Genomic DNA, 12,258 nt, shown 5'->3' on the forward strand with positions numbered 1-12,258 from the left:
TGGGTGCGGCGCGGATTCTCTACAACCCAAGTAGTAGTAGATATTTGCTCCAGCCTGGGGAAAAGCACGTGGCAGACTTAGCTTATAAAATCAGTTACCCCACTTTACTTTATTTTGTATTACTATAATATTTAAAATAACTGAAAAATACTTATATTATATTTGTTAGACAATAACCCACGCGTCGCTTTTCTACTTCTACACCTGATCAAATGGGGGCGGATTTGGACCATTCGATGAGCATATTAAGTGCCAGATAATTTGTAATTCCATCCCTCTATTTTATTTTTTATTGCCTCAAAACATCCTGCTATTAGATTAATAATTTATCGTGTAAATAAGTTTGAAGTAACTAATACCCCAACCTCGACTTTTCTCGGGGATTAAATGCTACGATGGGGTAAAACAAGGTTACGTTCGTCAAGGTGGTTAGTTTTAAGCTTAGATTTGACTACATGCTGAGAATTCCGGCGCTGACTAATGGAACCGGCGCCGTATTCGCTCCAATCAATCACCATTGCTTTTTATTATTACTTTAATATGTTTTAAAGAAGTAATGAGTTATCTCAAATAATAATATCTATGCGGATAAAGATAAGGACACTCATTGGGCCTCGGCCCATTTCCATGTCAGTGAACTCCAAGCCTACTTTTTGTAAAGGATTCAATGATTCAATGAGGAGGAGGGAAGTGATGATACAAATTAAAGCAAAAACTACAAGAAGAAGATTAAAAAGAAAAAGAGAATTGTGTCAGTTACTTTTAAAAGACCCCCAAATTAAATTTAAAAAAAGAAGAAGAAGAAAAGGCGAAGACTGTCGTGAATTGTTCTAATTCAAAGTTTGATATCACAATATTTTCTTCCGATGAAAAAGTAATGGGAATTTTGAAAATGTTTGGAAAATATAAGCTCAAAAATAGGAGAGAGCATTTAATATCTAGAAGGATATTAATTACTTCACGAGTTAATTCCTAGCTACTCCGACCAACTACTCCTATAATAAATTTCATTTCGTTAAAAAGGCCTAATTAATTTAAAAGTACACTATATTTCTTTGGTTCCTTGTGGTAAAAGCCAAGGAATTAAGAGCAACGACAAGGTTCTAATAGTAAAACTAACTGAGAACACTAATTTCCATCTTCCGGTCGGATCGGGAGCTTACGAGCACTTCCTCCACCGCGCGCGGAGGAGACGACGACGGCGTGTAGAAGGGCGTTTCCGACTCCAAGTCGTCGTCGCCGCCGGATTCCGCCTCCTCCTCCTCGATCGTGTACAAAACCCTAGACGGCCCGAGGTACATTGTTCGCCACGACGCCAGATCGCCCTCCTCCTCCTCCTCCTCCGCAGCCGCCTGCGGCGGCGGAGGCTTAGCGGACGGAGTGATAGCGGCGACGGCCGGCTCGACTCGGGAGCGATTTTTACCGCAGAGGAAGCCGCCGCCGGCGATCTCTGGATCCGCCGGTCGGGAGCGACGGAGGTGGCGTCGGCGGAGGAGGAAGAGGAGCTCGGCGGCGAGGGCGATGAGGGAGAAGGAGAAGACGAGGAGGAGGGCGAAGCCGAGCTTGGTGAGGCCTCTCATGTCGCAAGAGTGGAATGAGGAAATTGAATATCAAAGAAACGAAGGGGGTAAAATAGAAATGTTTGGCTGGTGATTTTGGGCTTCGCACTGAGGCGTGGAGCTTGAAGGATTGGGTTTAAATGAGGGGTCGGTGAAGGAACAGTACGACATCGCCGTACCCGTTACCGGCTATAGCCTGTTTAAGTACGCCACTAAATAATTTTCTTCTTAAATAAACTTCAATCTTCGTTACTGTACTTGTGATTCTGGCATATTAATATTATATATTTCTATCATATATATCTTTTTAAACGATCAAATTATTAAATCATTTTTCTAATAATCTGCTTTCATTATCGTGTAGCGGTCCCAAATTTATCAGAAGTTATAAAATGTAGAACAATATATACGATATATTATTCTTCAGATGCACGTAATAATCGAGATAAGATGTCTGCTGTTACAAGTTATCTCGTCGTAGGGAAAGTAAATCTATAACCACTCCAACTATCACTGCCTTCGATAACTTTATCCGAGAGCTATTTCTACCCGTTGAGACACGAACAAGGGACAAAAACATTCAAATCCACGTGGCCCGCACACGTGATCTTATCATGTGTATATATATATAAAGCTCCCGTTCTTATTTTAAGTTACTGGATAATTACATTAAAAAACCGAAGAAACTGTTCAAATTACAACAAATTATTTCATTTGGAATTATTTTATAATAACTTATTTATGTACATGCATCATGCATGCGAGTCGAGATCCCAATCGTTTCTATCACGCATAATATCCTTTCTCGTCAGTCGTCATCATTCTCTTAGCTCGTCCTTCGTGCCAATGGCGGATACTGCTCCCATCCACCGTTCATTCCTCTTCCGTCCTCCCATCTCGAGGGACCCTTACACGTGTGACCCTTCCACGTCTCTTCAACTAACCCGCCGTTTCAATCACTCCCTGTGTATATATACACATGGTAGTAGAATAATAACTCGGATAACTATGGGAGTTCCATCATTTTATCGGTGGCTTGTAGGGAAATATCCCAAAGTAGTAGTGAATGCAATCGAAGAAGACGTAGTAGACTATTCCAATCCGAACCCTGTCGGTATGGAGTATGACAATCTCTATGTAGACATGAATGGAATAATCCATCCATGCTTTCACCCCGAAGACGAGGTTTAATCCGACTTATTCCAATGCCTTGTTCCTTCCTGTTATTCACGGGTTTTTCCTACCGCACGTATTTATGTAGGTAAGCATGCACGTATCGTGAACTTTATATATGCATGCAGATTTCTCCGCCGACCACGTACGATGAAGTCTTCATCGCAATCTTCAAGTACATAGACCGCATGATCCGCATCGTGCGGCCCAGAAAGCTTCTCTATATGGCCATAGGTGGGTTACTCTTTTGTTGTACTTCCTAATATTCACTTTCTATTTTCCTTAATGTTTATAAGTGCAGATGGAGTTGCTCCGAGAGCAAAAATGAACCAGCAGAGATCAAGACGATTTCGAACGGCCAAAGATGCAGCAATCGCAGTATGTCTTAGCTCATTTTATTGTCTATTTTCCGGTGAAATTTTGTATTTAACACTCTATTTTTACTTATTTTTTAAAACTTATTTAGGTACTTCAATTTTTTATTTTTAAAAGTAAGCAATTTTTTTTTTAATATTTTGTTAATGATTATAAATTATAATCAAAGCAGATGGATAACGTTGTCGTTCTCTTGCTATGTAGGAAGAAGAGGAGCGAAGACTGAGAAAAGAATTCGAAAAGGAGCAAAAAGAACTGCTCCCAAAACAGACACACGAGGTTTCCGATTCAAACGTCATTACTCCTGGAACAATCTTCATGGAGAAATTATCTCATGCTCTCGAGTATTATATACGACTGAGATTAAACAGTGACGCTGGTTGGAAAGAATTAAAGGTGAGATTGCTACTCTAATTTACTCCAATCCTTAGTTAATTCCTATGTCTCTGTTTCAAGGTTATCCTCTCTGATGCCAATGTTCCGGGAGAAGGAGAGCATAAGATCATGAGTTTTATTCGAGCCCAGCGGAGTTCTATTGGATACGATGTGAATACTACTCATTGCTTATATGGTCTGGTATGAGATTAATTTATCGTAGCATAAGTTTAATTGATTCGATTTTACCTATTAATGCTGTCAGAAATTTGAGATTGAATGCGATAATTTTCGCAGGATGCGGACCTCATCTTTCTTGCTCTGGCCAGTCATGAAATCCACTTCTCTATTCTGCGTGAGGTGAGTTTAATTTGTGATGAAGATGTTAATGATTTTGATAGCAGTTGTGATATTTTGATGAATTTAGTTTTAATTATGATAGTTTGAAATATTTCTATGGCAATTATTAAAAAAAAAATACGTTAGATACATTATGGTTGTATGTTCTATATTTTTTTATATAATTTGTTTGTATTATGCAGGATATTATCATGCAAGACCGGCAAGAACATTGCCAGGCATTAATAGACACAAGCCTCTTAGCAAGAGAACAAGAAACCTTTAAGCCAAGAAAGTTTCTCCCAACCAAAAAACCTTATCAGTTTCTGAATATTTGGACCTTGCGGGAATATTTGGAGCTCGATTTGATGATACCTGATCCACCTTTCTCCATCGACGTCGAAAGAATCATTGACGATTTTGTTTTCATCTGTTTATTGGCTGGAAATGATTTCCTCCCTCATATTCCTTCACTGGAAATTCAGGAGGTATTTGATTTTGTCCTTCACAATTAAATGTTTTGCTTCTTTTAGTTCCTTCCACATCTTCTGATTTCCATGCATGGTGATACTTCTCTTCTATGCAGGGGGCAATTGATCTAGCTATTGAGGTGTATAAAAAAATGTTCAATAAAATGGGAGGATATCTTATTGATTCTAGCAAAGTAATGAATACAGATATGTTGCTATTCAGTTTGCATGTTTGTACGCCGCATTGGGAAGACTAATCGATATACGTCTTTTTTCTGGTACAACAGATTAAAGATAAAAAGGCTGCATATATAAAAGTCTCAAGAGTAGAAAGATTTGTTGCTGAGGTTGGAACATACGAAGAAAGAATATTTAGTAGAAGATATGAATTGCAGCAGGTTTCCTCTGGACTGATAAATTTTATACGTTCCATCTTTCAGTCTCTGTTTGGAGTTTATCACTTCCTACTCTGTGTTTTGGAGCTAAATTGCCATGTAGTGTCTTGGCATCGAACATCTGAAAACTAATTAATGGTCATAAAACATCTGAAGAATTCATCCATTTCTGAAGTGCTTCTCTCTTTCCTGCTTTACATTTTCCTTGCATAAAAAGAATCTGCATCCAAGTATGCTTGCTTTTCTTTTATCTCGACAGAAGCTACTCCGGAGGCTGATGAAGGAAAGATTAGCAGAAGAAGACGCAAACGGAAATGATTCTGACAATTGGGTGAGGCTCATTTATGAGTGCGTTTGTTTATGATATTTGATCCACAAGATTACTAATAGTGTTATTTTTCCCCTTTTAGCAAGATAGCCCTGGAAGTTTCATGTCAGACACTTTTAAGGCGAAATGCGTAGTCTCTTCAACTGGAAGTGGAAGTGAGATGGCTACGAATGCCGACAGATCTGATGTATGCTAATTAATTATAGGTCTTAAAAAACACTGCCGAGTTACGGATAAAATTGAAGGATATACTTCGCAGTAAACAAGACCTGTTTAAGGGTGGAGTTCTTCACAATGACAGAGTACAAAATATACCTCTAATCTTATAGTTATGTAAACATACTGTGCAAATTATATTGATAATCGATAAAGTATTCGAAACTTTTGCAGGTAAAGCTGGGTTCACCTGGTTGGAAATCTAGATACTACAGTGAGAAGTTTTCAGTTAAATGTTCAGACGAAATTGAAAGCCTGCGCAAAAGAATGGTATGAATGAAGTTCAGCTGCTTGCTATGTTCCTTGGTTAATTTATTGCATCAAACAGGCTATTGAATCATATCCACGAAGAAGAATTAGGCCGGGAGGCCTTTTTATTTTTCGAATTACAGAAGTTTCCTTCTCTTATTGTTCCAGTATATTACAATATTTGGGATTTTATATAGGTCACTGTGTTATTTCTGAAATGCAGGTTGAAAAGTATATGGAAGGGCTTTGCTGGGTCCTCCAGTACTATTTTGCAGGGGTATGCTCATGGTCCTGGTATGTGATACATAACTTAATAAAACTTCACATCATCCAAGTGTTCCTCTCCTCCACCTGGTTGATATGATCTTGATCCAGTGGAGGGAGAATTTTGATGGGAGGGGCGATGATCTTTTGCCTTGTCATTGCATAACTCATCTAGTGAGCAGTTGGAACTTAAAGCCATTTGTTCATTGTGATTTCGTTTTCTGGCAGGTATTATCCATTCTACTATGCTCCATTTGCTTCAGATTTTAAGTGCCTCTCGTGCTCTAAAATTGTATTTAAACTTGGAAGGCCTTTTAAACCTTTTGATCAACTGATGGCAGTCTTGCCACCACAAAGGTATACCAAGTTAATAGGATTTTTATTACTTATTATGTCTGAAACTTTTTCTTTTCTCTGGAATTTTCACATTACTTGTGAATCGTGATACAATTTTGATACAATTTCGACAGCGATGCTGCGCTGCCGAAGGCATACATGCCTTTGATGAGTGACAGGGACTCAACAATCTTAAAGTTCTATCCAACAGGTAGCTCTTTTTTTATATATATATATTTTAATGGAATATGGCTAGTTATGTAGTATTCATATTCTTGGTGATCAGATTTTGAGGTCGATACTGATGGAATTCGCTTTCTGTGGCGAGTAAGTTAGAATTTTTTTTAATATGAAGTAACTTTTTTGATTTGATTATGAGGTAGAACTTCATCTAAATGTGGGGAGAAAAAACTCGTATAGGGTATTGCTAAGTTGCCTTTTATTGAGGAAGAACAACTTTTAGCTGCTACCAAAATCTTAGAGAAGGATTTATCGGTATGTTATTAGTCTGTTCTGCTGAATAGTAATCAGTTAAAACATTCAACTAGCACTTGTTTCTTAGATTCACTTTCTTATCTTTCGGCAGGAGGATGAAACAAACCGGAATGTCTTCCGGCAAGACAAGATCTTTACGAGGAGTTGCTCCACACTGGGTCTAAAAATAAGCTCTAGTTTTACGCCACCGAATTGCCCTTCTGGAAAAGAAGATGAAAAAATTCCAATTGATTCAGAAAGGTATTTGCAGAATTTAATTTGTCACTAATGTTGTCATACTCGTTGGCATGTAGACCTGCAATTGCTATTCCCCTGCTCCAGTTGCCAGGTTAGTGGATTCCTTTCCCGTTGCGATGACGAGTTGGTCGATGGTTTCTTGAGCTCTCTGGTCGAAAGGATGGGAGATAGTTATATCACAGAAGATCACACAACGTAAGTTGTTGATCCTAAAGTCCTGGATGTCTCTATAAATTCTTTCTTTACCATCTTTCTCAATCGCAGGTCAGCTATCTTCCTCAACCCCGATTCAACATGCAACGTTCCGAGATTGCTTGAGAACGTAATCAAACCTGAGAAGGTAAATCGAAAGTTCATATACATCTTGTCTGCATGGCAGATAAATTTTAGCCATATCGTCTTCTCTCAGACTCTGTCGCCTGATGCTATCATCAAGAAGCCATTGTGGCACGAGTATCCAGGCTCGCGAGCGCCATCAACGAATAGGTACGCATAAAATCCAACCATTTCTTAATCTCATGCAGTAGTATTAATCTAAGTCGGACGTAACCATGGGTTGTAGCAGTGGAGGGAGAGGAAGAGGTGTAACTGGTTCTTCATATGGTAGTAGGCGAGATAATGGAAGCTTTGGGAGACGCCATGGTCGTTATCCAACGAACAATTCTACTAGTATGAGTTTCGATGGGCCGTGGGCCGATCAAGGAATGGGCTTCGGCACTGGAAGAGGAGGCCGTGGGAGGTATATGGCCTGGCCCGGTGAGACTAGTAATGGGCCTTGGGCCGATCAAAGTATGGGCTTTAGGACTGGAAGAGGCCGTGAGAGGCAACTGGGCTTTAATGAGGATAAGAACAGAGGATGGTGGTGATTGTTCTCTCTCTTTCTCTCTCTCATTTTGGATGTGTGTAAATAAAGAAACAGGTGGGTATCACAAACAAATTAGACTATGTATACCCTTCAATATACATAATGTTTCAAGTAGTATACATATATGTGGGGTAGAAAGAAAAGGGCTTAGGTCGATATATATGATTGCCATCATCACAGGGCACTAATTAGACTAGCAAAATATTTTTGTTTTTTTTAAAAAAAAGGTAGCATCATTAAAATATGGGATTTTTTTTTGGTTTTAATATACAAAGTAGTCTTGGGATTTGCTTCGCCTACTCTACTCCACAATCTTTTGTTGGTAAGCTAAAGAAGCTGTTCACTCTGCCCACTACTTGAATCATTCAACAAAAGCACTATCATTTCCCCCCCCCCCCCCCCCCCCCCCCCAAATAGTTTGGTTCTTTCTTCATGTCATGCAGGTAAGAAGGCCTCTACTTCTGATTCTCTCCTCTACTTTTTTGACCAGTCCTCTTATGAAACAAAAGAATTATTAAAGGAGAATTATTTTCTTTTACAAAAAGGAAAAAAGAAGAAAAGAAAAGAAAGAAGTTAAAAAAAAAAAAAAGAAGAGGGGAGAGAGAGATGCTCACATGGATTTGTGCCCTCTAGCCCTTCGCCCCTACAACTCAAGCATCATATAAAGAGAGCCCATCTCCTTGGATCCTTCAATCATCACTTTCAAATGATGAAATACCCACAAGGTATAGATTTTTCTTTTCTTTTTGGGATTTAGGATAGATAGCTAGCCATCAATGTTGGATTTATAGTAGTAGAAGTAGTGGTGGTGGTAGTAGTAGTAGTAGTAGTAGTAGTTGTTGTTGTTGTAGGGCTCCCTGATCCGAGAATTCCCTTACTTTCATGCAATGCCACTTCTCAAATGAAAAGAAACCAATGCCTCCCTTCCTTTACTCAAAGCCTGGCAAAAGCCTCAAGAGTTGTGGAAATTTTGCCTCTCTCTCTTTTGCAGATGCCAATGGTGGCTCTTTTACCTCCCTTGCGGGCTTTGGAGAAGTGAAAGTCAGATAAGGTTTAGAAGTTTGTCTTGTTATAGACCCAGTTAGAAAGCAAGAAGCTTGCATGCTATGTACTTTATCCATGTGTGACAAAGCTGTGAACTCAAAACCTCTTTGAAACTATATAGTGATCAATAGTGTTCAAATTGTGCTATTATATATATATATATATATATATATATCTATATAACTGGTTAAATTTGGACTTGTATGTACAATTTGATGTTTGTTCCCAACCTACCAGCATATTGAGATTCTTCACCAAGCACCAATCAAGCATACACGAATGGCCTTAGTTAAATCCAACTATGGGTTTGTTAGTAAGTTTAATGTGGGCTAAAAAAGAAAAGTAGCCAACTTTTGCCAAAAGTATTTGTCTTGAGGTTCTAAAAAGAAATGCATTGCAGCAACTTTATAAAGGGAGAAAGGCAAGCACTAAAGAAGAAGCACCATTATCTCCAGAAGACCGAGTCCTTACACTTGAAAGATACAAATTAAGATACATAAATCCAAGTTGGTCCTTTACTTATTTGGCACATCTTAAGGGAGGAATAATCCAAATTAAAGGAGAGGTTATTGGCTCTTGGCAAAGTTGGAGGAGGTTGGTCTAATAAGTATGTCTCTCAATTTGTACACCTTATCAACACCCTTTTCCTTCTTTATACTTTAATCTATCTCCTTCTCCATAGAGGAAGGTTAAAGACCACCATGATCACTTTAGTGACGTCTCACTTTATCCTTGGGCAAAGCTCGAGGAATTGTCCTTCATGTCACCATTAAGCACTACTTAATTATTGTAATTAACTTGGGGGAAAAAAAAAAAAACTTTTGTTTAATCTGAGGCCTTAATGCATGCCTATCCAAAGTTCAATTAGTCCTAAATGGAAAATATAATTTTGACAAAGAAGGTGGGTTAGTACTCATTTGGTTACATGATCCAAGATGCACAATTAAGGCTTCAAAAAGGCTCTCTCACAAGGCATACTAGGCCTTGAGTTAATGGAAGCCTACTAAGATTTTCTAAGATCATATGTCAAAGTGGATAGGAAAAGTTGGCGAATTTTGGAAAAGGTGAAAAGAAAAGAATCTATAAGTTGGAAATCAAGTGTATTGCTAGACTTGTCCATCCGATCAAATTGACGACTTCTTAAAATATTTAAACTGTTAGAAAATTTAAAATTTATATAGTTTTAATACTCGAATAAATAACTCATGGTTATGAACACTATTCACTTTTGATGTTGAGTGAACTCTCTTTGAGTAGCTGAGCACAAGAAGCATTAGTGCTATATATTTAAGTTTGTTCATGAAAGTAGAGTTCCTTTATCTGAGTCAATGTGTTGATGGGGTTCAACCTTGCAGACTAAAAAAAAAAATCTACAAGATCTATTAGGTACTCTTTTTAACTGATTAATTTGCAGTGGTTTGCTTTCGGCTCACCAACAATTCATAGGAGAAACAATTAATTCCATGGTGCTCTCTTGGTCATAAAATATATATATATATATATATTTCCCCCCCCTTTCCTAATGCTTAATGCTTAGAAAGTATAAAGGAGATCATGCATTAGCACTAGGGAGAAGAAGAAAATATGAAATAGGCTTCTTTGGTGGAGACATTGCCACCTTTGTTGGTGAGAGTATCCAACTGCAGTTTAATTAGACCTATGGCTGCCGTATATGCTTTTCTGCATTCAAACATTTGATTACCTCCACTTAATTAGTATATTCTTTATGCTAATCAGGATAAGAACAAATCTTTAGCTTGTAACTTGTAAGGGAGATGACACTACTTGTGAACTAATGTGCAGATGACATGACAAAAGAAGGCAAATGGAAAATTACTGAGGTGCTAATTAACTTCATTGAGCCAAAAGGATCAAGATCTAGCATAACTTCCTCTTTTTTTTTATTAAATAAAATAAAAATATCAAAGGTCAATCTAGCCTTATGCTACGTGTCGGATTACAACAGGGCCAAAATTGAAATGTGACATAAGACTCTTGCGAAGTGCATGGATGAATCTTAAGGCCAAATAGATAAGATCAAATACGTCATTAGCAAGAACTAGGTATTAATTGTATCATCTAAAATACAAGAAGGTTTCTTAATATATTATTAGCATTAAGATCATTTTTTTGGGGGGCGGGGGGGTTTGAGAGAGAAGGCATTGTTGATGATCGAGTAGCACTTTTGAGCTTTAATGCAGTAAAAGAGAGAAAAGTGATGAGAAACAAACAACTTGACAGGAGTGTATAACTTTTGTCATCATCCACTATAGAACTAAAAAGATACAGTTACTGATATAATACCTCACAGACTAATTTCTTTCTCTCTTATAAATAAAAAACAAGAAATTTGCCATCTTCCTCTAGTTATGGTAAAGCTATGTTTTTCTCAATGTTACTCATTATGCATGCATATGTATGGAGTATAACAACATAAATTAATTCTTTAGTTAAAAGATCGAAAAAGAGACTATTATTATTATTATTATTATTATTATTATTATTATTATTATTATTATTGATGCAAATTAACCTCCAAAGTTGCATGCACATGAAACTATGCTAAGTGCATGCACATTTCTTGATCGTGGAGCTACCAAGATTACACCTTGGATTTTTCCCCTCCCTGCCTCCGTAATACGAGGGAATATGTTCTTCTTTAGTAACAAAAGATGCAAAGGTAGTACAAGGGATATTTTAGGGATTTGAAGTTCGAATTCCCAGAACACTGATAGATATTATTTTGGGCAAATTACATACTTTTGTCGTGGTTTTGCCTAAAATTAAACTAATCAAACTATTCCATCACTTTGTATGTGAATCTATTAATTTTTTTTTTCATCCAAACTGAACATAAATAGTATTAAAAGATTTGTTAAGCTCACCATAACAAATATTAAAATAATAAAATTGTTCTTCTCATTCTATTAAGTTTATTTACTATATCGTATACTTTTAAATTTAAAGTAATTATAATTTCAAACTCTTTTATTTTCTACTATATATAATTATAAGCTTCAAATTCTAGTTGTTATTTAAATATATATAACAATAGAATGAGAATTGTTAAATCATCTAAAAGAAAAATATGCGTAAAAGGTTCATTTATACTCAAACAATAGGATTTTATTAGTAGTATATAATTGTTATTGTGATTTATACTGTTTTAGTTAAGTTTGGATGGAAAATCAACAGTTTCATTGGGCTATTATTATTTTTTTCTCATTTTAAAAATGCAACAAGGGAATGAGATTAAAACTTCACTTGGAAGATCATAAGCAAGGAGATTTAATTAATTATAGCAACAAAAGCAGTGAGAAATTAAGAGAGGAAACTGTCATAGGGTGAAGACCTCTTTTCTAAGATTGGAAAAGGAAGGACATGAAAGAGGCAAAACCATAAAGCGTAGGGATTATAGAAAGAATGGATAAGCATGTGAGAGGTGATTAGTTTAATTTCCTTCTCCCTTATAAATATATGCATATAATCTTCATAGATTAACTCAATTTATTTAATCATTTCAAGGCTAGACACGACA

General features: G+C 37.0%; 2 protein-coding genes across 2 annotated transcripts; one reads left to right on the forward strand and one right to left on the reverse strand.

Moving 5' to 3' along the window:
• Nucleotides 1-987: 987 nt before the first annotated feature.
• LOC140758313 (uncharacterized) lies at nt 988-1,721 on the reverse strand. Its single transcript, XM_073094419.1, has one exon. The coding sequence runs from the start codon at nt 1,578-1,580 to the stop codon at nt 1,116-1,118; it is 465 nt and encodes a 154-aa protein (XP_072950520.1). The 5' UTR covers nt 1,581-1,721; the 3' UTR covers nt 988-1,115.
• An 846-nt stretch (nt 1,722-2,567) lies between these two features.
• Nucleotides 2,568-7,728, forward strand: LOC140758274 (5'-3' exoribonuclease 3-like). The gene is made up of 23 exons (XM_073094377.1): nt 2,568-2,744; nt 2,861-2,966; nt 3,034-3,110; nt 3,312-3,503; nt 3,564-3,683; nt 3,780-3,842; nt 4,025-4,309; nt 4,408-4,485; nt 4,579-4,689; nt 4,946-5,017; nt 5,097-5,201; nt 5,260-5,316; nt 5,405-5,500; nt 5,703-5,773; nt 5,972-6,100; nt 6,214-6,290; nt 6,366-6,406; nt 6,500-6,574; nt 6,666-6,814; nt 6,896-7,006; nt 7,076-7,151; nt 7,221-7,297; nt 7,374-7,728. Exons 1-23 carry the CDS (start codon nt 2,568-2,570, stop codon nt 7,675-7,677), a joined length of 2,649 nt encoding a protein of 882 aa, XP_072950478.1. The 3' UTR covers nt 7,678-7,728.
• Nucleotides 7,729-12,258: the final 4,530 nt, after the last annotated feature.

This window comes from Typha angustifolia, chromosome 3 (genome assembly GCF_048772165.1).
Source record: "Typha angustifolia cultivar Huaian chromosome 3, ASM4877216v1, whole genome shotgun sequence".
In the NCBI taxonomy this organism is placed as follows: Eukaryota; Viridiplantae; Streptophyta; class Magnoliopsida; order Poales; family Typhaceae; genus Typha; species Typha angustifolia.